This window comes from Apis florea, unplaced genomic scaffold (genome assembly GCF_048593485.1).
Source record: "Apis florea isolate Af1SG1 unplaced genomic scaffold, ASM4859348v1 contig_3078_pilon, whole genome shotgun sequence".
NCBI lineage: Eukaryota > Metazoa > Arthropoda > Insecta > Hymenoptera > Apidae > Apis > Apis florea.
The window spans coordinates 1,088,300-1,115,612 of record NW_028256702.1 but is presented as its reverse complement, the minus strand read 5'-3'; the positions used below and the strand labels follow the sequence as shown (position 1 = coordinate 1,115,612).

The following is a 27,313-nucleotide window of genomic DNA, read 5'->3' as shown; positions in this document are numbered from 1 at the left end:
ATAAAGTAATATTTATATATAGTTTAAGCAACTCTAATCATAAAAAAGAAAAGTTCTTTATCATTATACTTTGACGTTTCCGAAACATATTATCAATAAATAAAAATATTGAAAAATATTTTTGCTTTGCGATTATGTCATTAACTATTTCAATGAAAATATACAATTTTTATAAAACAATTATTTCTTAATTATTATTAAGAAACAATTATAAAACAATTATTTCTTAATCTTATTTTTAAAAAAAATAATTAATTATTTACATTCTTTGAAATTCTATATTTTTAAAATAAAGTATAAATTATTTTAAATAATTAAAAATCAGAAAGGAATATCTGTTACTTATTGATTAAACAAACTTATACATGTATTTCTTAAAATTGATTTGAGTAACATGATTGTATTATATTATATTAAATCATTCTTTATATGTAACATTAGAAATATTATAAAAATTATATGATAAATTAGGTGGTAAGAAATTTTGCAGAGTTGCTGGCACTGTATTAAAATATGTTGTATTCCTTTCTCGAAAGACTGTATCTTGTACTGTGCTGGATACATCAGGTTGAAAATTTTGAACAGTACTAGTTGGAATAGTTTGTACAATAAGTGGTTGAGTTGCAGTATGTGAAATAGTTTGTATCACCTATATAAAAAATAAATACAATGTAAATATTGATAATATTTATAGTATAAATTATAATGTAATTTAAATACAAAATAATAGTTAATAATAAATTTTAATCAATACAATTAAATACTTCCATAGTAATCTTATACTTTTTTCATCTGTTTATTATTTATATTTTCGATACTTTTAATTAAATAACTTCTTAATGCTTTAAAATTCTATAATGGGATTTTATATAAAACACACTTAAAATTCATTATATTATTTTTATATTTTTATTTAAAAATATACTTATAATAAAATCTATGATGTCAATTTTTATATATTATTTGCTATTAGAAGTATTAAACTATATTGATTAGAATTACTTATTTCAGAGATAAATTTAATATTTAAAAATGATTAAAAATATTTATAAATTCAATTTTATTTTTTTTAACTTATATTATTCTTTATTCTTTCATATTTCTTTTTTAATATTTAATTTAGTTCTGTTAAAATTAATTTATTTAATCTTAATTCTATTTTACTAAACAGAAAAATAAATGTTATACTAATACAAAATATTTAGTTTATAAAAGATCTTGTTTCTTATACAATTTAAAGCTTAATTTTCATTAAGACAAAAATAATATAATCAAAAAAAAAATTACAAGAAATTGCAAAAAATTTTTTTTCAATCCTGGCAGCATTAGATGTATTTATAAATCAAAATTACATCAAAAATTTTTAAATATTAATTTAAAATAAAAAAAATTTAATATTTATTTGTTTAGAATGATATATATTTACTTTTTGATTCAGAATAAAATTATTTATCTTCTATATGCATAATTTTTTTTATAGAAAAAAAAAATTTATAGATATTAACTTTTCTTAAAATCCTTGTATTAATTAAGAATTTCATTAAAAACCATTTTTCGTTGATATCTTTCTTTTCAAATTATATATCTTAATTAAATTATTATTTTATTATATTTATAAATATAAATTATCAATGTAATTTGTTTCAAAATATATTCCTAAAGCAAGTTATATTAGAAAAAATATATGTTTACTGTTTTATTTATTATATTATGATATAGCAAGATGTTTATATTTGCAATTATCAAGCAGTAAATCGTTTCGAAAAAATTAAATAATAAAATATTTCCATTAGATCGATTATTAATCGTATATTCAAATATACAATGCCCGATCAAAAAATAAATAGATTTTTTTATTTATTTAGATTGCTTTTCCAAAAAATTATTAACAATATCTTATTTTATTTAATAATGGTTTCAAAACAGAGACGCTGGCAGCAAAAATGAAAATTATTGATTTAAATTTGAATAATAAGAAAAAATCGTATTGTATGAATATATGTTATATGAATTTTTTTCATTCATTATTGTATGAATGAAAAATAAATATTCAATTTATGAAATTATTAAGAAAAAAAAATTAATTCATAATTCCATTGTTAGTATATTTTAAAATATTAAAATTATTAAAATATTAAAGTTATAATACAATGATTAATGAAGTAGAAAATTGAATTTTGAATATAAGATATGAATAAAAAATATATAATTGATAGTAACATGTTACATAAAAAAAATATGTTTATACAAAAACAAAAGAATAATTGTATTGAAAGTAATACAAAATCTAATTTAAAAAGTAAAAAAATATTTAAAAAAAAAAAAGACCATTTAAGATTTTATTAATAATAAACAATGTGTTTAAAATTATCTTAAATTTTTTCGGAATTAATATAAAAATATAATCGAAATTGTATTCTTAGTTTCTATAATACAATCAATTACTTTAACTCTTAATTAATATATTAAATGTATCAAAGTCATTAATATTAAATATTAGCACAATATATAATATATTAATATTTGATTATATGTTATTAGCATTTGTTTATAATAAATCCGAATTTATATTTAACACAATATTAAGAATTACTGATGCAATAGCATTTATTAAAACTGTTATAAAACTGTTATATATGATATAAAACCTATCATAAATTTCTGTTAAAAGAATTTATAAAGAAATCTAATAGTGATGATTTTAAAGGATTTTCGAAATCTGCAATGATTTTTGGAAAATACAAGTTTATACATTACGATAAAAAATATTGTTTCTAATCATTTTTTTTAAATCAATTCCAAGATCATTGATACTTTTTTTAAATGAAACTTTATTATAATATAATTATAATATAACTTTATTTATAAGATTCCATATAATTCTCATCATGATTTTTAAATAGTTCTAATAATAAATAAAAATCTTTTTTTCTTTCTTCCTTTTCTTCCTTTCTTTTTCTTTGTATCTCTGTTTCTAATAACAAAAATTAATTTTTTCATTTTTAGGTGTATTTTTACTTTATTGCTTATTATTTATTGCGTATTATTATTTTATAGCGTCAAGATGAATTCAATAATCCAGTATGATCTTGATGTAATGATTATGATCTTGAAGTGATTTTAGATTCAGAAACACGAAGTTATAATTTTCATTTTTTATATTAAATGTTTTTTTATATCAAATCATAACAAAAAACTCAACAATTACAAACGTATTACAAAAAAAGTATAAATAAAATAAAAATCAACATACCTTGTATTACGTTGTTTTTAACATTAACGTCTCCGTTTTAGATTTCATATTTCTGAATCCAAGGTTATCTCAAGATCATAGTATACAAGGTCATTGAACTTGTCTTAACATCAGCTAGATTGCTGTGAAAAATATATGATGCTATTTAAAAAACTCAAGTTGACTTTAATATTTTATCGAAAACAAAATTTTTTGGAAATTTTTATTAAAATTCATCTTTGAAAATCTCACACATTTGAAAATTGTGTTGAAAATACTTTTTTCACAGATTATGTTGAAAATTTATTTTATAAATTTTTTTTTACAGAAGTGTTTGAAAAATCGCAATAACGATTACGTAGGACACCCTATATACAAGATAAATATTTTGTATGAAAATTATATAATTTCAGGAGAAAAATAATTTATAATAATATATAATTTATAATTTATAAATAATAAATTTATAAATAAACAATTTATAAATAAACAGATGAAAAACATTTAAAAATCAAATATGTTTTTTTGAATGAAATATTTTTTAATATCTTAATTGAACTATATCATTTAGAAAATCATTATCTACAAAAAAACTAATTATTTTAAAAAATTATTTGTTAAAGAAGTTTTTAATCTAAGTAATTTTAAGTATTATTTAATTTCACTATATAATAATAATGATATCATATGCTTAAATATTTTTTAAGAAAATTTTTTAATTTGAACATTATAAAATGCTACTCAATTTTTGTAAATATATATTTGACATCTACATGTACAATTATTATATGCTTACACTTACTTTATTGATAGCCTGCAAATTTTTTTTAAATATTTAAAACAGCATGTTACATATCAAATGAAATCATTAATTATGCTTTTAATGTTGGATAAATATAGCAAAAATCGAATAATATCGCAAAACATGTTTAAACAATGATCTTATGCTATAGTCAACGAAAATACGATCATCAAAATAGTTTTCGAAGCATTTGATTGATAACGGATGTTTATAATTGTAGCTACTTGTCTTTAAAAAATTTTAATAGTATGATAATTGAATTTGCTTTAATCTATAAAGATATAGGATTTTATTTAAAAAAATTTCGATTATTTTAAAATCTCTTTGAGAAAAAAAAAAGATAATTTAAAAAGTTTTGATCATTGTAATATATTTTTCTTCAAATTGTATAACTTTGTTTCATATAATTTTTTACACAATGCAAATAATAAAATTCACATTTATTTACTATAGTTTATCTTGTATAATGAAATATACAGAGTGTCCTATTTTAATCTTAGCATATAAATATTTTAGAAGATATAAAAAGCACGAAGAAATATTTCAGACAAAAGTCGTAGTATATCAAACACGAATACTAATATTTGACCTAACAATGATCTTGAAAAAGTGAAGGTAAATTTCAATATTTTTTTGTTAAAAACTATATTTTTTATTTTTATAACTGGCATCAAAATATTTTCAAAGCTTTAACTTGTGACTTTTCTATAAGATAATTTTATTGACATTCATAAGATTATAATAAGAAAACAATTTAAGGAATTTAAATTATTTTCAGAAATGTAATTAAATAACATGTATCTTTTTATTGTACCAGAAGATTTAAATATTTTATTCTCTTTCTTTCTCTTTTTACAATTTATAAGCATTTCGCATTTCATTATGAATATTAATAGATGTCTCAAATTCTATTCATTATACATTACATAGAAATTGATATATTTTTGTCAATGAATTTATTAAAGAATTAATTAAAATTTTCTTTTTATATATTGTTTTCAAATAGTTCTAATTTTAATAATTGAGGTTATATTGTTAATTTTTTAATAATTAAAGCATTGTCATAAATTTTATTGTAGATCAAATTAAAATCTATTTTATATAGTAGTATTAATATAGAAAATAAGAAAATCATTAAAATTAATGATTTTTTAACATATGAGATCAATTTTGGTATGAATTAATAAATGAGTAGAATCATACTTAAATCATATTTTTTAAATATACATACTTTTTAAAATTATTTTTTAATATTATTTATAGAAATATAAAATATTTGATCTAGAAATAATTTATATTAAGTTTAAGTCTAGAGTTTTTCAATTTTAAGCATTTATATATATCTTGAAAAAATTTAAGTAATATTTTGAAAATTTTTTGATGCAGCAAAAAATAAATATTTAATAGTTATCAAATAAGAAACATTATAAAAAAAAGTTTTCAATGCTTATAACACAGACAAAATATAATTTAATTTTTTTCTATCTATTCTACTATCAAAATATAAAAAATAAAGATTTATATTGATAATTTTGATACAAATAAAATCAGATAATAAAAAATGATACAGTAAATAAAAATATATGATAAAACCATAAATGTAATAATTTCATGGAAAAAATTAAATTAAATGTGATAAAATATTATATAATAAAAATATATTTTAATGACAACTTATATAAATATTGGAAGAAAGTCATATATTACATTCACAAAAAAAATCACATTCAATATATTTTTTAGAATTATATTAAATTTATATATCATTTAAAAGAAAATAATATTTAACAAATAAATTACATATAATATTACAATTTGATTTTATAATATAAATATCATTATATTATATTATTTAAATAAATAGATTTAATAAATATTGTTTTGAAATAAATTCTGAGAGGATTTAAAAGAAAATAATCCTTTAAGAAAATTTGACTTAATGAAATTATTAGGATAATAAAATAATAATTGAAAATAATAAATGCTTTATAATAAAACTAAAAAAGAACTTTGTATATAATAGAAAAGAATTCTTTTATTATATTTTAATATAATATCAAGATAAATGAATTTTTTTAATACTGACTATTATTATTATTTTATAATATTTATTAAAATTATATTTTTATAATTAAATAAACTTGTTTTAAATTTGCTAAATTTTTTGAAATTTTATATATAATTTTATATAATATATCTTAAATTATTTGAATATTTTAAAAATCAACTATATAAAATATTATCATTTTTTTCGAGATGTAATGAATTATTATTAATTTTGAAAAAAATCAATGATTGTGATTGCATTTTTTATATGATTTATATATATTCATTCTTTTTTGGCAATATCAATTTTTATATAAAAAAAAAAAATTCAAAGAATTTCAAAATTTTTTAATTTTGGGTTTTAAAAATGAAAAAAATCAAGTTAATTAAAAAATAAAAATTCTAAGATATCTATGATTATTATGAGAAATAATTAAGATTTTCTCATAATCTTAACTTTAACTTTCAGTGTAGAAACAAATATAAAGACATGATATTTTAAAAAAATAAAATTTGTGGTAGATTTATATAAAATTCATAATATTTTGAATTTATCTCTGAAATAAATTTTGTATATTTTATAATGCTATATATTTTTTATATTTTCTATAAACTATAAGATTAGATCAAACTATAATTTCTTACATGTACAGTTGATGATTCCGTATTAGATATAGACAATGACTGCTCTGCATTTGATTGATCTATTTGTGATTGTTCTGGTTGCTGTTCTTGTAATTGCTGCTGTGATTGTATTTGTTGAGATTGTGACAAATGCTTTGTATGTGATGTATTAATTCCATGTCTACGTTTCATATGTTTATTATAGTTTGGCCAATTTGTGAAATGGTGTTGACATTCTAAGCAACTATATGGACGTTCACCAGTATGTTGTCTTCTATGTGTCTAAACATAAATTTTTAAATAATATTATTTTATGTTTTAAAAACAAATAATTTATCAATTAATCAATAATAAATTCATTTATTGAATTAATTATTATATTAACTTACAGTTAATATTCCTTTAAAGCGAAAACATTTACCACAAAATTCACATGTAAATGGCATTGCACCAGTATGTATTCTATGGTGCTCTCTTAATGTACCTTTTTCTCTAAAAGTTCTTCCACATACAGCACACTGATGTGGTTTTGCTCCTGTATGAACTGTTTCATGCTTTTTTAATTGCAATGGCGTTTTAAAACTGAAAATTACATTAAATAGAATTAAAACTAAGTAAATATATAATAAATTATTTTATTTTTTTAGTAAACATACGCTTTTGAACATTGGGTACAACTATATGGTTTGTCTGCTGAATGAGTTAAAAAATGAGCTTCTAAATTTCCTTTTTGAATAAAACTTTTACCACATTGATCACATGTAAAATTTCTAACACCAGAATGGATACGTTTATGTGTGACTAAATTTGGCTTTGTTGAAAATCTGAAAAACTTCTTTGATTACTTGCATATTTATACTTTATTTATAATAATCAAATATTATATAATATTATATAATATTATCTTTAATAATTATATTTTGATTTTGAATTTATTAAAAACCTATTAAAGTAATTATATTTTTATTATAGTTTATACCACAAAGATAAATAATATTAAAGGAACCATGTGTTGTAACTTAACTTTTTGAAAAAAATTGTTTGAAAAAAAATTAATTATTTAAGATTTAATTAGTTTGTAGAGTAACTTTATTTATGTTTATTTTTTATTACAATTTTTTCTTTAAAAAACAGCTAAATATGTAATGTATACAATTTGTTTATATTTATACAACAATTTATAATAAAGTTACACTTAAAAAAAAATATATATAAAATCAAACAATTTTTTTTTCAAGAATTTTTTTTTTGATATTTTAAGATAATAATTTTTTTTTTAATGCATTTTTATTCAAATTTATCAGACTTTATTAATATTTTAATTTTTGTTTTTCTATCTTACGAAATTTTAATTTCAAATATATTTTTTTCTATCATTTAATGCAACAATTAAATATCTTGACTTTATATTATTGACTTTTTCATCATCATATAAAGATGATATCTTAATATAAAATGTATAATATAAAAATTCTTTTTAAAAATTACATTCGTTTTTTTTATAAATTTTATATAAACATTATATAAAATTATTACAATTTTTATCAATTATAAATTATTATATATATTATATATATTATAGGTAAAATTTATTTACCTGATTTTATATATATATAAAATTTTATATATTATATAAAATGGATAAGTCATTTTCTTCAAAATCTACAAATATAGATTTGTTTTTTTTTAAATTAAATAAAATAAATTTTCATCATTTTGTATAAATCTGAAAGAGAGGATTCCTAAAGGGACAAAAAATCCGCACTCTTTTTTAAAAATAAAATATTAATTACCATATTAATTTTCTGTTATTTTAATTATAATTATCAATTTTAATAACATTTTAGTTAAGTTGTGAAACATGGTTCTTTTAATGCTTTTTATCCCTGTAATGAATATAAGAAAATATAAAATATCTTGAACTAAATATCTTTTTTTTTTGTTTTGTTTTTAATGATATAAAAATGATCTAATTTAAATGATTGTAAAAGAAAAATATTGCAGAAAGAAAATTTTTTTTAAGAAATTTTTTTAAAGAATTTTTTTACTTTTTTTATAATTATAAAATGAAAAAATTACATAAAAATACATTTACCTAAAATGATCTTTAAATGATTTTGAATATTTGAAAAATGATTCAATCAATATAATAGTTAATATATATATATATATATATATATATATATCTCATTCAATGATTTATGATTTTCTTATTTAATATAGCAAAACAGAGATAGAATGAAATAGTTCTATTTTCATCATACTATTACCTTGTTCTGTCTCCATTTTACTCTAACGCAAACTTATAACTTAATAAAACCAATATTTTTATATATATAATTTTTGCATTTGTTCTCTCTCTCTCTCTCTCTCTCTCTCTCTCTCTCTCTCGTGTGTAATTTAATTTAAAAATGTATGTATAGAAAATTGAAATTTTAAAAATTATATATAATTATAAATAAACAATATATTATTTTAATAGATAAATTAAGTTCAATTATTAAATTATACCTTTTATCACACTGATCACAAGGAAATCTATTTTTCATAGTATCTGGTAAATGACATCTGCTATGAATATATAAAGCACTTTGTTGCCTAAATGCTTTTCCACAAGTTTGACATATATGAGGTCTCTCCTCACTGTGAATTGCTTTGTGAGAATCTAATACCTTCTTATGTACAAATGACTTTCCACAATCTTCACAACTTTGTAACATTTATAACATATATTAAACAGTTTTATTAAAAATTATTATATGTTAAATATTTTATATGTATATAAATATATATATTAATAAATATTTTTTACCTGAATTTTGTTTTGTTTTTATGTCGTTTGACATGAGTAAGAAAACCATAATATTTATCATAAACTTTACAACATAATACACACATATATTTTGCTTGTTGATTGTGAATAGTTTCATGATGTTCTTTCAATTTTTCTAAACTGGGTAATTTATCATTACAATCAGTGCAAAGCCATGGATATCTATTTAAAGATTCTTCTCTTTTACGTCCAAATTTTAAAATTTCTACAGCATGTGCTTCTATTATTTCTAAATCTGTATCTGTACCTATATTGGAAAATTATATTTTATATAAATATAATTATAAATATAATTTTTAAATAATTAATGTAATTTTATTAAAACTTTAATGTATAAATGTATAAGCTATCCTGTAATTTATAGTATAAAAGAAGTTAGAGAGATTCTATAGTTCAAAATATAAAATAAAAATAATAAAATAATATTAGAGTACCATTTTCAAAAAGATTAATTTAAAAATTAATAAAATATATATAATTGATTAATTACTAAGATATAAGTCTAATTATTCTTGAAAATAAAGTCTTAAACAATAATGTAATCTTATATATTTTACTTATTTTACTACATTTTACTATATGTAAAATATTTTTATATCTATTTCCATATATATTTAAATGAGAATCAATTAAATTTATGTATTTATAATATTCTATATTTTATGTGTAAGTATTTTATTTTTATTTTCTCGAAAACAATTTCAACATAATTTTCAACTTATTTTATATTATAAAATCTCTTTAACTGCATTTGTATTGTATGAATAATGATATATTGAAATTAAATACTACTTTTTTTAAATATAAGATATTTAAAAAAAAAAAAAACTAAAAATTTATATGATATATAGAATTAGTTAAAAGTATTTGATAAGTAGTGATAAGAAATAAAAAAAAAAAATAAATAAATATAAATAAAGAAATTCAGAAAGAGATAATCAAATAAAATGAAAAAATTTATTAAGTTATTTTATTATTTATAAAATTTATTAATTTATTTATAAGTTTATTTATTAATAAATTAAAAGAAATAATTTTTAAAGATCATTATATCCAATGTTATTGTAAAAAAAGTTGTATATAGATAGTTGTATATAGATAGTTGTATATAGATATTTCTTCAAATATTTTATAATATAAATTTATAATATAATATAAGTTTTCTAGTTTTTAATTTTCAATTCTATTATATATTATTATTACCTAATAATTGGAAATTGTATGGCCACTTCTTGTGTTACATTTATTTATTTTTTGTTTGGAGATTATTTTGTACTAATAAATTATATATAGTAATAATTAAGCGAATCATCCTTAATTACAAATTTTAGATTTTCTTGTTTAAAAACGAATAATTACTATACTTTTAATCATTTTTTTAGAGTTTTTGAAATAAATTTCTTCAACTTTGCTTTCATCCGTTCTACATGAATTTTAACATATAAAAATAACAATAACAATTAAATATTTTTTCAAGAACTACATTATATATAATTTTGATCATTTATATTTTGGAATTATTCCATTAAAGTTTCAAATGTTTTATATATATATATATATATATATATAATTTTTTATTATCATTATGTAACATATATATAACATATACATAACATATACATATATATTATATAATGATAATAAAAAATTTTCACATTACAATTATTATAATATTATTAATATTATTAATATTATATATTAATTAACTAAGAATATTTTGTAGTATTTTTTTTATGATACTTTTATGATTACTAAAAATTGAATATTATTGAAAATAAAATATAGAACAAATATAAAATAAAATATATAAAAAATAGTATTTCAATGAAAAAAACATATATGTGCAAATATATTTTATATTGTATATGTATACATATAATTATAAAACACCATTTAATTTTGATCAAAAAATTGAAAAAAATATTGTATAATAATTTATCTAAATTTAGAGAGTTTTTAGAAATTGAAGGCTCTAATTTTACAAAATTTTGAAAAATAAGAATGAAAATTTAAAGATGATTTATGTTTTCAAATATTTTAAATGATTTTACATATATTAAAATCATTACACATATATATTATATATATAATATATGTATATAAATATAATTATATTTACCTGTCATATAATTATCTGGAATTTTAATATTACTTTTTATATCTATATTTTTATTTTCTTTTTTTAAATCAGTATTCATATATACATCAGAATCTTCCATTTTCTGATTTTTTCGTTTTAATTTCTTTCTAGTTTGTTTAACTGAAGCCTTTTTTAATTGAATTTTACATTTTTTTTGTTTTATAATATCTTGAGGTTCTTCAGTTTCATGTTTTTGATTATCATTTTTATTTTCTTCGATAAAATAATTATGTGAAACATTAGAGGTGTCATGGATATAATTTGATAAGTGACATTCAACAATTCCTTCATTAACTTCTTCCTTTGGAAATGTAATTGTTTTATCAATATAGTTTATATTTGATTCTAAGGGTTGTGGTTCAACTTTAGGATCAAGAAGTAATTGTCTTAAAGATATTTGTGCTTGATTAGTTTTTTCAAAAAATTCATTACACTGATTCAATAAAATACAACAATCTATACAAACTGTAAGTGGTAATCCATCATTTGTTAGTACCTGCAAATAATATTTTTTTTAAATATTAATATATACTATATTTAAATATACATTCAAATAATTACTTTAATAATTTTAAAATATAGAAAAAAAGAAGATATATTTTATTAATATAAATATATAAATAAAAAAACTCAATAAATTTATTATATTGAAAAGAAAAAAAAAATAATTAAAAAAGAGAAATTATTTTTACCTGAATTTGTAAACATTTAGCAATTTTTGCTTCTATGGCTAATTTTTGTCCTTCTGCTTCATAAATTCCAATAAAATTCTCTTTGGTTTCGGCACAGAGCCGGCAAAGCTCCGACTCTGTCATGATTCACAAATAAAATTCGAAAACAAGTTTTACAACAAAATACATTGTCAAAAAGCGATAAATGAAATTACATTATCTCACATTTATATTATAATATTTAATAAATTGAAAATATTGAATGCTCAGAAGAATAGTGGACATATTGTTTCTTTCCACAAGATAAACAATTTTTTAATACACATATAAGGTTTATAAATATTTGCTTATATTTAGTATATTTATGGATAATAATAACAAATTTTTAACAAATAATTGAACTAATAACAAATAATTCATTACATTATATTCGAATGAAAGTTCACAATTATTTCATTATATTTCTTGAAAAAAGTATATATATTTGTATATATATAAGCATGTTTGTACTAGGGATTTTAAGATTATACCATGCGTAAAATTCAAATTACTAGACTCTGATGTATATCTTCTGTTTTATAAATTTTAAAATTCACAGCATTTTTTAAATTAAATTAACAATTAAAATATAATATGTTTTATATTATACAATAAATGTATACATTGAAAGTTATATAAAAGAAATTTAAAAAATTTTTTTTATTAAATAAAGACAATGTTAAAAAGACATCTTTTAGTTTCAATATTAAAATAATAATAAAACACTTTTTATGAAATATATTAAAAACTATTTTGTATTGTATTTAAATCATTATCCTGTTATAAATATTTTAAATATTTTATAAAATGCTTCTTTAATAATCACATAGAGTACATGTCTTATTGTCAAAAAAGTCTTTTAAGTTTGAATGCTTAAAGTCTGATGTACAAAAAATGCAAGCTTAATGATTATTATTATTAATAATGTTATTATTACTATTAAATAATAACTAATTTTATTATTATTATAAATAATCATTATTAATGAATATTTATGAAAAATTTAAGTGCACAAAAAAATACAGAATATAAATACATGATATACAAAAAAATAAAAAAAATTCAAAATATAATACACATGATATATGAGGAAGAAAAGATTATTTAAACTTCGTTTTTGTATAAAATCAATATCTAATAATTATTATTAATTCTATAAATAACTATCATGAATTATATCATATAAATAGATAAATTTTTTCTTGACAAAGAATTTTATTATAATAATATTATAATCAATATTTACAATTTCATCTAAACTATCAATTGTATTTAAAACTTTATATATACTAATATATATTATGCAAAATATCCTGTAATTGATGGTACATTTTGAAAAAAGTATAGTATAAAAAATATAGTATAAAAAAAATAATTTAACAAAATGAAATTTTTCCATATTTCAATTTTTTTATTTTCAAAAAAATTATGTATAAACATAATTTATATTCTTATATATTAAATAGTCATGATTATAAATAATAATAATTATTATTATGTAAATATTATAAATATAAATATAATCTTTTTTATGATATATATATATATATATATATATATATATATATATATATATATATATAAGGTGTACTTTTATTGAAATTGAATTATTAAATTAATATTTTATTTCATAAGCACTTTTTCATTTCTTAAGGAAAAAAAATCATTTACATTTATAAAATTATATTAATAATAAATTAATATTAATAATAATCGAAAAATATTTATATATAGTTGACATTTATATATAAAATACATATATATTATATATATTTATTTGTTTTAAAAACTTCTAATATGTATATATATGTATATGTATATGTATGTATATATATTTACATTATGTATATAATAATGTTTAACATTATTTATATATATAAATAAATACAATTTATATATAAAAAATTTATAATTTCCTTGATTTATATTTTATAAAGATTTAAGTTATTATTAAATTATATATTAATTTTTAATTTGTAAAGATTTAAATGTTAATAATATAGCAATAATATAAAATAATTCATATTACATAAAATTATATGTACTCAATCAAAAAAATATTTAATCAAATAATTAATGTTATATTTTTTAAGATAACGATATTTACAATATACTTCTAATATATACTTATAATATAAAATAATATAAATAAAAAATATAGATTGAAAAATAAAATATTATTTTTATTTTAAAATATTTTCTGTTTTTTTTTATTAAATCATTAATAAAAAATAATTATTCTTGCAACGTTGATTTAATATAATATACTACAATGCTAATATAATATAATTATAAAGAAATCAATCTCATAACAATTATGTTTTATTATTTAATAGTATCTATGTATTTTTTTTTATAAAATAATTATAAAAAATACAATAAAAGAGAAAATTGTTTAAAGCTCAGTAATTATTATTTTAAATAAAAATTGTTTCAAATAAAAAATAAAAATTTTTATTTTCTGTTATAATTTTTATAAAATTGTGAAAATAATAGATATAATAATTTGTCTTTTAAAAAGACATTTTTAAGTAATATATTTCATTATTTAACGATTGTGAATATGAAATTTATTAAATATGTTTATTTATATTTAATATATATCTAAAAAAAAATACAAAATTTATTTCTGCTTAAATTATTTATTGTATATACAATAAAAATCGATTTATCCAATCGATATAGTATGTTTTTTGGGTTTTCAGGTCACCTACTTACATTACCTTTTAAAATTATTTTCTAACGGTACCTATAATGTTCTTCATTATTAAGATAAAGATATTTTAAAAATATTAGTACATAAAAAATAAACAAAGAATTCTCTTATTGCAATTTAGATAAATATTTTGAAACTTAAGTATATGTAGATAACTTATAATATTTGCACAATACATTTTCTATTTAGTTTATAATTAAAAAAAAAATTTTATTAATTTCCTAACAGAAAATATAAAAAAAATTATGTAATAATGGATCTTTTTTCAAATTTTTTCTATTAAATTATTTTTGTAATAAAAAATAAATTATTTATATAATCAATTTAATTAATACTGTAATTATTAATATATTTATAATGCTTACAGAAAAAACGATTACGTATATTTCATTATCTATCTTTTAATAATCCCCGCAAAAATATAAAGCCGTTAATGAAGAGTATATGTATTTGTATAAACAGAAAGGAAGATTTCTATATTATTCGAAATTAATTAATTTGTTTTGTATGAATATAATGAAAGTATATATTATTATTGTGTTAATAAATTATCAAATCATTTATAATTATCATCAATATCATTTATCATCAATATCATGTATCAAAATTGTTATATACTATTTTGTAGAAATTAATTATTATAATATTTGTATCTTTATTAAAATAATATTTTAAAAACTTTCTTTTTAGATGAAGGTATTAATATACAAAAATATCAATATAAGAGTATAGTATACAAAATTGTTTAAATACTTCTCGAAAATACTTCGTATAATCGTAAAAGTATTGACATCATGTCCCCATTGCATGTACTTATATATATGTATATATAGGGGTGCTATTCATGGGAGCATCGCAGTTCTTCGGAGAACGTCTTTAGGTAAGCATCGTTGATTCAATACAACGAAAAGGATTTTTTTGGTTTTATATTAATTACAGAAATCCTTAAAAGAAAATTAAATTTTTTTAAATTATTTATTAATTATTTTTACTAATTATTTATTAATAATAAATATTTACAAATTCAGCCATAAACTTCATAATTAAAATAAGTATATATATAATTTTATATATAATATTATATTATATATAATTTTTTAAATATTATATAATTAGTTGAAATATATTTTATTACAATAAAAATATATAAAATTATTGTTTTAATTTTATTTAAAGATTAATTTAAATTTAATTTATTTTAATCTTGTTTTAAAAAATTTATAATAATAAAAATTTTTATTTTTATATATTTATCTTCGCGTATAATTTTTTATCTTCATATTCATTACCACAAAAAATATTAAAATATGTAAAAAAAAAAAAAAGATAAAATTTTCCGTTTAAATTATTTTAAAAAATATCTTTTATTCGATATGTATAATTATAATATATGAAATATAAATAGTACGAAATTACTATAACGTTTTGTTATAGTTATTTTAATTATAAATTTTTATTATTATTAATAAATAATAATTGTAATAATTAAATGTAAATAATAATTTCAAAAATACTTTAGGAATAAGAATTGTTAGCGCTTAAACTTATTATATTTTCAAAAAATTAATATTATGCATTCCTTTATAAAATATAATATATTTTATTTCGAATAAATTTTTTTTTAATATCTTATTTATCGATCTATTATATATTGATTTATTAACAGATATAATATTAAAATCGCCACTATAAAAAATTATTAGATTTTAGAATTAGAAAAAAATATTAAATAAATTTATTTTTTTCATTATTGTAAAGTGACTATAATTTACAAATAAGGATGAACTTTATTTCTGAAGAATTATATTTATATTTTATATTATATTATATTATAATATTATATTATATTATATTATAATATATTATATATATGTATTTATTTTATATTTTATATATGTATTTATTTACATAATTAATATTTATATTTTTATTCTAGCTGGAAAAATGATACGATTTGTTATTCTATTTGGTACATTAATTGCTTTATCAACGGCTCAGTTTCAACCTACTAGAAGAATTTTAGAAGCACCAATTCCTGCGCTTTGTGCACAAAGTAAGTAATAAATTATAATTTCACACAAAATAACTTTCATTATATTTATATTTGCTGCAATATTAATAATGAAAGTTTTAAGTTATATTAATTTTTTTATAAATTTGAATTACGATAAATAAAAATAGTTATAATAAAATAATATGATAAAATAATATTTTATAATATTTTTATAATACATAATATATATTAATATATAACTAATATTATAATATATTTTTGTTATAATTAATAATATTATTAAATCAAAAAGAAATACGCGAGAAAGCTCTTCACGTTTATGCTTTTAAAATAAAACTGAAACGAAACAATCAACATTTTGTTATATTTCAATATTGAAATTGATATGTACGTATATTTCTAATTTTATTTTTTTATATTATAAAATTTATTGTAATTTTTTAAATATTCATTCCTTTTTTTAAATTAATTCTTTTTTAATTTGCAATTAAAATTTACATAATTTTATAAATTTATTATATTTTATTTTTTACTTTATTCTTTGAATATTTAATATTGAAAATATATTTATTAATTAATAATTTAAAAAAAAAAGACAAATATAATCAAATTATAGGTATAATAAATATATAAATGTAGGTACATAAATAGTTATACTTATATTTATTACATATTGATTTTTTTATATAAAAGAATTCTTGTTAAAATTTATCAAAACTTTATTATATTTATATCTTTGCTAATAATATGTATTTAAGAAATAATAAAAAAAATATATTATAAATATGTGTATTTATTTATTATAAAACATCATTATTATTTAATTAATAATTATAATATATTTATATATATTATACAAATATTTTATGAATATTATAATATAGTATAAATATATATAAAACATAAATAACAGATTAATGATAAAAAATATATTCCAAAATGTATAAATTTATTATTACAAGTAAAAACTTTTCTTTAATTTATTTATAAAATACAAAAGATATAAATTTTTATTAAAAAAATTTAAATATAATTTGAGTGTCTTAACTTATTGTTTACTACTAACTTTCATTTTTCTGATTATTAAATTTTCTATGGAATGCGTTCTCATTATATTATGTACCATCAAACTTTCTTTTTGTCATTCGAGAAAGTGGCTTGTATAATTAACATACCAATTCAACATTTAAGTCGTGACTGTAATATTTAAAATCGTGAGTGTCATTGATGAAACTTTCTCTTGTGTTCTTGGTGAATAGAAATTGAATTTACGAATTTCAAAATATTTATATTTTTATGATTATGCTTCATTATTAGAAATTCATTATTTGAAACTATAAATTTATTTTAGTTATAAAAATCTGAATATTGAATATGAATATTAAATAACGTGTGCGCATATTTATTTAACTTTCTATAATTTGAAGTGTGTATTTGAATAATAATTTATCAGAATATATGTAGAGGAGAATTTATTCAATGATATTAAAATAGAATAGATATTTGCCATTTTTTATAAATATATTTAATATTTATAATATTTTTTATAATATATTTAATATAAATTATTTTATTATTGAAAGATAATTTTACATAATTTTACATATTTTTTTATATATATCTTAGAATGTGTAATATCTAAAAGGACGATTTCGCCCGTTTTCTATCTTTTCTCTTTTTCTTTCTTCTTTTTTCAATGCGATTGTTTGTAACTTAATAAATTAATTTTAATTTATTATATTTATCATACACATATTAAATTATAACGAAATTACTTATGAATTTTTATAAAAAAATTTGTTTTATTTGAATTAAAAGGTCATTTCTATTTAAAATGAAAATTATTCAAGAAAAAATTTAATCACAAATATGAATATTTATTTAATTCTTATAAAAAAACTATAAAATATTTTAATTATTTAAAAATATCAAGATAGTGTTTCAAATAAATTAAATTTTAATATTGAATGATATAAATTTTAGATAATACAAATTTATCTATTAATAATTTTATATTATTTAAAATAAAAAATTAAATATGTTATTTTAGGGATTATTCATGAACGTTTTAATGGCAAGGGTTATTATTATTCATGGGTTGATCCAAGAACAAATGGACAAGAACTTGATTGGTTAGCAGGCAGAAATTTCTGTAGACAAAGATGTATGGATCTTGTTTCCTTGGAAACTTCTGCAGAGAATGAATTTATTAAAAGTCGCATTGTTCAAAGTATTGAAATATTTTATATCTATATATTATAAAATCATAGCATTTGAACATGGATAAGAAAAAAATTATAATTTCTAGATAATGTAAAATATATTTGGACATCCGGACGACTTTGTGATTTCAAAGGATGTGACAGGCCTGATCTTCAACCTCTTCATATTAATGGTTGGTTCTGGACTGCAGAACTACAAAAACTTGCCCCTACTACTGATCGCTCTCAAAATGATTGGTCTGAGAGTGGAGGGTAAGTATTCTTTTTTTTGAAAATTTTTAAAAATTAAAAATATTAATATTATATTTTTTCAATATTTAAAATTTAATTTTATAAATATTTTTATTGTACATTATATTGCATTTATAATTTTCAAATATTTTTTTAATTTCTTAAAATTTATAATAAAATTCATGACACATGACAATTTCTTATATAAAGATAAATAAAAATAATAAAAGAACAATTTCCAAGAATCTATTATATTACTTATATCATACAATATATATCAACTTTAATGTGAATAATATTGATATAAAATGATACAATAAAATTTTTTTCCTGATAATTTTTCATAATTGTTCTTGTTAAATAGGAAATCTTACATATTAATCAATACAATAAAATTTTGGCACAATTTATTTTAATTTATTTTTACATCAAAAGTGACTTATTTTTTCATTATGTTATAATTAATCAATATCTTACTTTATATGAAATATATTAAAAAAAATATATTATTCAAAAAAAAAAACAATAAATTATTTTGTCATGTTAATAATTAACAAATGACAATATATGTTGTAGAATTGGAAAACCGCAACCTGATAATCGTGAAGCTATACAACAAGGAGGTGCACCAGAAAATTGTTTAGCAGTATTAAATCAATTTTATAATGATGGAGTAAATTGGCATGATGTTGCTTGTCATCATAAAAAACCATGGGTGTGTGAAGATAATGATTCTTTATTGAGATATGTTCACTTTACTAATCCTAATAATCGTAATTAAAGTAAATAAAATATAGTTTATATTATATTTATTGTTATTATACCTGTATACTTATAATTATTTAGTATTTTATGTAAATTCATATCTAACGCTATTGTAAAATTATATATGATATCTGGTGATTAACTCTTTCCTCTTGATTTTAATGATTTTAAAATATATTATAGGACATTATTATACATAAAAAACATTATTTTGACAAAACTGACTTTGGTTTTCGAGTTAGTAATAAAAAAAACTATTGATATTACATTGAACTTTTGGATTCGCGGAATACAAAAATAAAATATAAAACAATTACAATAATTAAAATTTCAATTAGCCTTATTCTTAGTATACTATATTAAATTTTTCTTATATATATGTTATGGAAGAAAATTTTAAAAAAAGTTTTGTTAAAATCTATATATGTATAAAAAAGTAAATTTTCGATATACTTTAATGTACTTTTATAAACAATTGATCAAATGTTTATAGTTGGTCACACATTATCATACCATTGTTATGAATCATATGTATAGATAAAATTTGATATGTAGAATCGAAAACTAAAATCGATTACCGATTATGTATAAAGAAAAAATTTAATTCAAAATGATATTCTTTGTTATATGATATTTACAAAGATATTTCAAGATCATTAAAATCAATGAAGAGGAAACTTAGTAGATTGATTTTATATATATTTAATTCTTCCAAAATTTAATTTTATTAGTCTATATTATTTCATTGTAAATTATACATACACATATATCATATATAATATAAGTAATTTTAAATATAAAGTACGATACATTAGTAATAAATTAATAGTTGAGATAAAATAGAGATCAAAACAATATTCATTTTTATGAATGTATTAACACTGCCGAAATCAATCAAACTCGCAACTTTTTTTCGATATTTTGTCAATCAGTAATGTAATATGTATGTGTGTGTGTGTGTGTATTATATTATATTATAGTATGTATATATATATATATATATATATATATACATACAATGTTAATATCATATTATAGTATATATATATATAAAATGAAAATATTATATTATTGAAATACTTTTGAACATTTTTCAAATTCATAGAATTAGAATAAAAGTTGATATAAAAAATTGTTTAAAATTATTTAATATTAATTTAAAAAATTGTTAAAATATTGAACTTTCATTATTCATGAAATAATTAAATGTTATTAATAAAAATAGAAAGAAATATATTATATTTTATATCTAACTTAATATATAAGTTATTAAGAGATGATTTAAAATGAAATTTTTTTTGTTTTTTCCACGATAAATTTCCATTAAAAAAATCTAACAGCCACAATTAAACCAAGAATAATTTATTATAATTATTACATATGTTAAAAAATTCATATAATTATTCATGATAATTATTTTAACATAACATTTTTCAAATATAATTTCTACACAATTTATTAATTCATTGTTCATTACATAAAAATGATTAAAATGACTATATTTAGAGATTGATATAATTTGTATGAAGAATATTTAATAATAAACAAAACAAAAAGTACTTATATTCTTACAAATGTACACATAAATATATTATATAATATACATTATATATTACTTATATAATATTAAGTTTTTTACAAATATTTTGAAATATAAAGCTGAATAGTATAATATGTATAAGAAAAAATTATTTAAAATGTTATTTTCAGCAAAATATTTCAAAATCATCAAAATCAATAAGATTTTGTTTTTCTAATTTTCTTTATAATTACTTAATTTTTTTTATAAATATAATTTATTAATTTCATACAGTTAAATTAAATATATTAAATAAATTATAAATATACATAATTATTTATACATAATTTATTTTTTACTTTCTACCATTATAATATGATAACCAAATTTTGTTTTAATTGGTGGATCTGTGTAGATTGGAGAATTAATAGAAGAAATAGGTAATGCAAATGCAGCTTCTTGAAATGGACCTACCATTGATCCTCTAGTCATCCACCCAAGATCACCCTTAAATATTAAATATTTATATATTAAAATTATAATACACATTAAATATTTATATATTAAAATTATAATACACAGATGCAATTATTTAAAAATTAATATTTTATATATTACAGATAATAAGTTACATTACCCCAGATCTTGCTTTGTCTTCACTATAAGTGGCAGCTACTTCATTAAATTTCCCTCCAGCTTTTAATTTTTCTAAAGCTTCCAAAACTTTTGATTGTTTTTCACATAGTATATGTCTAACCTTTATAGCAAAATAATTATATTTATAGATCTATTTTTATATAAATAAGATACAATTATTTTTAATATATATTTAACATACCTTTACAGCATTCCCAGCATTTCCTTTTTTTTTCTCTTCTTTTCCGTTATTAGTTTCTACAGTTTTAGATTTATTTGCCTTTGAAGTATTTGTGCTTTTTTTTGGTGGCATATTTGAATTTCTTATTTACATAAAAATATTAAATTAAAAATTTTAAGTTTTTACTTCATATTTTTTATTTAAATTTCTTATATTATATTATATTAATATAATAATTTAGTAATAATTCTATAATAATAATACATTATTATGTATATATTTAATAGTATCATATAGTTTTTTTACATAAAAATCTTACAAACTTATTAATTTATATTAAATTTTATTAATTTCTAATTAGTTAATGATAATAATAATATTTATATTTTTTTTTCAATAAAGTTTGATGTTTGTAATTATTTCTATGAATTCTTTGAATTTCTTATTATTTATTTAATTTATCTTTTCATTTAATTTCTTTGGCTTAATATTGAAAATTATTATTCCTTTTTCATTTTTATTAATTTGTATTCCCTTTTAAAAGTTATACTTTTAATTAAAAAATAATTTAAACTAAGTTTACATTAATTGTAAATAGCTTAAATATAAGCAATATAACCTCAAATTCAAATATTTTTTTTATTATTTTATATATATTATTTCTATTTATTATTATTATAACATTTACATATTATATAATTAATAAAATTTATATTTAATTTAAAATTTATAAATTATGTATATTTAAATCAATTTCTTTACCTGTTTAATTTTATGTTAATACTAAAATAAAAATATAAAACATAGAACAATACAATTCTTGTTCTCTTCTTATTACTACTAGTAATAAAATAAAACAATATTACAAATTTAACATTATCTTATATTAAAAGTATCTAAAGTAAATGGTAAATATTTAGTGATTAAGAATTATTTTATTCAGCTATTTTATTCAACTAAGTTGGTATCCATAGAGTATTGAACGTTCTATTCGATAAAGTGCGCGAAAATCAAACAGACTTTTGATTGATAAAATTATTTTTATTATAATATATAGATATATAGATATTAATTATTAGAAATAGAAAAATATTCTAACTCGTAAAATATTTTTTTTCTTGCAATCCCACTTTCTAGATCCAGAATTTATTAATTTTTTATAAGTTCGTGATTCGATAATAGATCAATTTCATAAAGTTCCATAAAGAATATTTCCCATTGATTTTTATTCATCTTTAGGCTACTGATAAAAGTGTCTCATTGTTGCAATTAGCAACAAAATCAGAAAACAACAAAATTTATGATCTATTTATTGTTATAATATAAATAGCAATAATATAAATAATTTAAGTTGAATGTCTTTTTCAAAAATCTTAAGTATTATGCTTGATTTACTAAATTTCTAATTTATTACAACAATAATGATTAAATTTAGAATTTTTAAGAGAAAATTTTCTATTGAATTCTAACTTTCTCTTTGCTATGAAATTATATGAATATTATTTGTTTATTCGAAAAAATATATAATATTTCATATGTGCACAAATAATTTAAATTTTGCTCTCAATTTTCTTCAATATCAATATCTTAAAGCTTTATTTACTTGATAAAGATAATAATATATATTATTCTGTATTCGCCTTAAGATATTATAGATGATTATATTAATTGAACTTTTATTTTTATCCTCAATCATGTTTAATAAAAATCTTGTTAATTTAAATTTAATTTTAATTAAAAATTTTTGTTAATTAAATTTTAATTATGTACCGATTAACAGTAGCGCTTATTTTTTATTCTTTATATAAATCGACAATTAGTATTATTAAAATTAATATGGTTAAAATAAATTTGCAAAAACTATCTTTCTTTCGATGAATTTAGAAAATCGAATAATCTTTGCACGATAAATGAAATTAAACAATGTAATATTGTATCTTTTTTTTTTTGTATTCTGTCATTTCTTTCAAAATAATATATAATAGCAAAAATATCATTATAATAAAAAATTATTAGTTTAGAAGATTTCATTATAAATTTCTAATTTGTAAAAAAAAAAGAAGATATATCTAAAAATTTAAATGGAACATATAATTAAATTTAATGTGTTCAATCGAATTATAATCGAATAAAATTAAAATATCATATAAAAAATACTTAAAAAATATGAAACATTAATTTTTGAATTAATAAACACTTAAAAACATTTTTGGGTTCTAAATCAAAATCTAAAAAGACTTAAAAAAAGAGAAAAAATTTTAATGTCCCGAAGTAAAGTTTGCTATTTCAAACTTTGTACAATTTCATATTCGTAACATCAGTTTTTTTAAGATGGATTATATATAATACAATATAGTTTATATATAATATAAGAAATATATTATATATAATATAAGAAATGGTAATATAACTCGGTGATTGATATATACTTACATAGAATTTGTTATGAAATTATATGAATATTTTTCATGAACATGAACATGATTCTCGTAATGATTCATATATACAAGAATTTATATATTTAATACAAAATTTATCTTCCATGTTGTACATTTTACTTCGTAGAATACTTTACGGCATCATAATGTGTAACCTGTTTGAAACAGAAGTTTTGATCTAGAGTACAAAAAATCATTCGTTATATCGATCCAATAATTATTTTTAAATATATTAAAGTAAAAATATTGTAATTATTTATATTAGATTATTCAAAGTATTAATGATTCGTGGAGAATCTTTGAAGAATCGATTCTAGAAGCCAAAATAAATATAAAAGATGATATAAATGATAGATGATAAAAATACGATTGGATGAACATATGTATTACCCTATTAACCTTATATTTATAATATTATAATTATAATTATATAATTATATAATTATAAAAAATATAGTTATAACAAATTGTATTTTATATTAGACAGAATCATGAATATCATATTTGAAAGATAAATTAAGTATTGATTTTTAAATTTTCTTTTACATGATTTGAAATTCGTTTCTAATTTATATTTTTTATATTTATATTTATAATTTAGCATGCAAAACAATTTAACAAGTAAATTAAATACCTTAAGTACATACAATTTTTTAAAATACGATATAATTTTTTATAATTTTACATTTTTTAATAAAGGAGAAAGAGGATCGCCTTTATTGTCTTTTTCTATCCATCATCAGCATTTGATGAATTCTCTCACTTTATAATACAAAATAAAATTATTTGATAAACAATTACTTACTTGATAACTTAATAAACAAGCGTTGTCAATAAATATTTTTGCATATCAATTTTTATATTTATTTTAGCTTTTAGAATTCAAATATATTTGTTTTAACGAATCTTATTGAATTCAAAGATGTTCCATAATCTATAAAATCTAACTAAAATATTATTGTTTTTCCATTGGTTTTTCCACTTTACATGTTTCTTATAAAAAGAGTGCATAAAGACTTTAGTCTAGACAAGGTGACATATATAAAAAAAATTAACATAGATATTTATAATACCTTAAGAAATTAATAAACCTTGCAATTATAGCTCGTGCATATTTCCCAACTTTACTAACCGCCAACTTAAATAACCCCAAATAGAAATTGTTGAAAATTTTGAATTTATGTATAGAAATATACATATAAAAACGATAAAGTTTTATAAAATTATTCGCGGAATGTTAGTAGTTATTCACATGTCCATAATTCAAGATTGAAGTCAAACTCCTTGTATCTCACCAAATATACTTCCGCTTTAGCCATAAGTGGAATACATTTTCTCATAAAGTGATTTCTTTTTTCTATTAGATCTGGATACTCGACAGGATCAAAAGCATGAGGTTTCATGATAAAATCTAATTGCTTCTTTATATATTCCAAGTATGATTTTATTATACGATAATTGACTTGATTAGGCTCCTCATTACTTATCGTTAACCATACAGTTTCAAATTCATTTATCATACTAAATGCTAAATGAATATCATTTACATCAGCATTGGTGTTCATGTTGCTAAATTAAAATGAGATATCATATAATATAAATTTGTTAACGGCGATATTCTGTCTATATCAGTATTTTTTGATTTTTCTTTACTCACCGATAAAAATTTATCTCTCTAGCTAAAGATAAATTGAAAGTAGATTTTTAATCAGTAGAGGTATTTAAAAAATTATCATTCGATGCTATAATGAAAAATTTTTTAAAAATTATTTCTAACTGACGAAGATACTGTTGTGATGAATTATGAACTGAAAAATGAACAAATAAAGGAATCCTTATTTGTCTCCAACTAAAATACAAGTACATGTATTGTTTACAAATATTATTCAACTGACACGAAACATTATTATCTAAATACATATCTCATATTCAGATATCTTATATTAAGATAATATATATTATTGATTAAAAATATGAAAACAATAAAAACATTAGATAAGAATATTTATTCTCATAAGATAAAAAACGTGTGAATTTCGATATTACAATTTTTTTATAAATAGCAATATATCATGTAAAATCATATTATAGATTTTTCATATAATATAATTACAATATCATTAAGTTTAGTGATTCTTCTCAATTTTTACAACGTTACTCTATCTTTTTTTAAAACTCTATCTCATTATTAACAGAAAATTATT

General features: G+C 17.3%; 4 protein-coding genes across 9 annotated transcripts; 1 reads left to right on the top strand and 3 right to left on the bottom strand.

Annotated features, from left to right (window-relative positions):
• Positions 1–342: 342 nt before the first annotated feature.
• Positions 343–12,881, bottom strand: LOC100870714 (uncharacterized). 3 transcript variants are annotated; one of them, XR_015292195.1, is made up of 9 exons: positions 12,370–12,854; positions 11,657–12,173; positions 9,517–9,784; positions 9,216–9,413; positions 7,361–7,528; positions 7,094–7,286; positions 6,726–6,986; positions 3,254–3,375; positions 343–649 (listed from the first exon to the last, which is right to left on the bottom strand). XR_015292195.1 is itself a non-coding variant. In XM_086908477.1 (8 exons), exons 1-8 carry the CDS (start codon positions 12,490–12,492, stop codon positions 419–421), a joined length of 1,959 nt encoding a protein of 652 aa, XP_086764603.1. In that variant the 5' UTR covers positions 12,493–12,881; the 3' UTR covers positions 343–418. The 3 variants fall into 3 exon arrangements, 2 of the variants coding, with proteins under 2 accessions (XP_086764603.1, XP_086764604.1); XM_086908477.1 differs by lacking the exon at positions 3,254–3,375 and having other exon boundaries at positions 12,370–12,881; XM_086908478.1 differs by lacking the exons at positions 3,254–3,375; positions 7,361–7,528 and having other exon boundaries at positions 12,370–12,840.
• LOC100864683 (L-selectin) lies at positions 4,539–20,477 on the top strand. 2 transcript variants are annotated; one of them, XM_086908479.1, is made up of 6 exons: positions 4,539–4,649; positions 15,937–15,983; positions 17,040–17,156; positions 19,168–19,347; positions 19,426–19,591; positions 20,147–20,477. In XM_086908479.1, exons 3-6 carry the CDS (start codon positions 17,048–17,050, stop codon positions 20,349–20,351), a joined length of 660 nt encoding a protein of 219 aa, XP_086764605.1. In that variant the 5' UTR covers positions 4,539–4,649; positions 15,937–15,983; positions 17,040–17,047; the 3' UTR covers positions 20,352–20,477. The 2 variants fall into 2 exon arrangements, with proteins under 2 accessions (XP_086764605.1, XP_003697117.2); XM_003697069.4 differs by having other exon boundaries at positions 4,562–4,649; positions 15,794–15,983.
• Positions 20,478–21,681: 1,204 nt separating this feature from the next.
• On the bottom strand, positions 21,682–23,745 carry LOC100864802 (peptidyl-prolyl cis-trans isomerase NIMA-interacting 4). 2 transcript variants are annotated; one of them, XM_086908480.1, is made up of 4 exons: positions 23,434–23,745; positions 22,693–22,920; positions 22,492–22,611; positions 21,682–22,361 (listed from the first exon to the last, which is right to left on the bottom strand). In XM_086908480.1, exons 2-4 carry the CDS (start codon positions 22,801–22,803, stop codon positions 22,203–22,205), a joined length of 390 nt encoding a protein of 129 aa, XP_086764606.1. In that variant the 5' UTR covers positions 22,804–22,920; positions 23,434–23,745; the 3' UTR covers positions 21,682–22,202. The 2 variants fall into 2 exon arrangements, with proteins under 2 accessions (XP_086764606.1, XP_031774646.1); XM_031918786.2 differs by having other exon boundaries at positions 22,693–22,813; positions 23,434–23,629.
• Positions 23,746–24,909: 1,164 nt separating this feature from the next.
• On the bottom strand, positions 24,910–26,908 carry LOC100864919 (uncharacterized). 2 transcript variants are annotated; one of them, XM_031918789.2, is made up of 3 exons: positions 26,767–26,908; positions 26,405–26,678; positions 24,910–25,264 (listed from the first exon to the last, which is right to left on the bottom strand). In XM_031918789.2, the coding sequence occupies exons 2-3, from the start codon at positions 26,672–26,674 to the stop codon at positions 25,226–25,228; spliced, it is 309 nt and encodes a 102-aa protein (XP_031774649.1). In that variant the 5' UTR covers positions 26,675–26,678; positions 26,767–26,908; the 3' UTR covers positions 24,910–25,225. The 2 variants fall into 2 exon arrangements, with proteins under 2 accessions (XP_031774649.1, XP_086764602.1); XM_086908476.1 differs by having other exon boundaries at positions 24,910–26,678.
• Positions 26,909–27,313: the final 405 nt, after the last annotated feature.

What these genes read in the sequence shown, in the direction of transcription:
- LOC100870714 (XM_086908477.1), bottom strand. Translation starts at nt 12,492, where the DNA reads ATGACAGAGTCGGAGCTTTGCCGGCTCTGTGCCGAAACCAAAGAGAAT. An exon ending in CTAAATGTTTACAAATTCAG is followed by an intron (nt 12,174 to 12,369) that starts GTAAAAATAATT and finishes TATTATTTGCAG; the next exon opens with GTACTAACAAATGATGGATT. An exon ending in TCCAGATAATTATATGACAG is followed by an intron (nt 9,785 to 11,656) that starts GTAAATATAATT and finishes TTTCCAATATAG; the next exon opens with GTACAGATACAGATTTAGAA.
- LOC100864683 (XM_003697069.4), top strand. Translation starts at nt 15,911, where the DNA reads ATGTACTTATATATATGTATATATAGGGGTGCTATTCATGGGAGCATC. An exon ending in TCTTCGGAGAACGTCTTTAG is followed by an intron (nt 15,984 to 17,039) that starts GTAAGCATCGTT and finishes TTTTTATTCTAG; the next exon opens with CTGGAAAAATGATACGATTT. An exon ending in TAAAAGTCGCATTGTTCAAA is followed by an intron (nt 19,348 to 19,425) that starts GTATTGAAATAT and finishes TATAATTTCTAG; the next exon opens with ATAATGTAAAATATATTTGG.
- LOC100864802 (XM_086908480.1), bottom strand. Translation starts at nt 22,803, where the DNA reads ATGCCACCAAAAAAAAGCACAAATACTTCAAAGGCAAATAAATCTAAA. An exon ending in ATGCTGGGAATGCTGTAAAG is followed by an intron (nt 22,612 to 22,692) that starts GTATGTTAAATA and finishes TTTGCTATAAAG; the next exon opens with GTTAGACATATACTATGTGA. An exon ending in AAGACAAAGCAAGATCTGGG is followed by an intron (nt 22,362 to 22,491) that starts GTAATGTAACTT and finishes TTAATATTTAAG; the next exon opens with GGTGATCTTGGGTGGATGAC.
- LOC100864919 (XM_086908476.1), bottom strand. Translation starts at nt 26,674, where the DNA reads ATGAACACCAATGCTGATGTAAATGATATTCATTTAGCATTTAGTATG.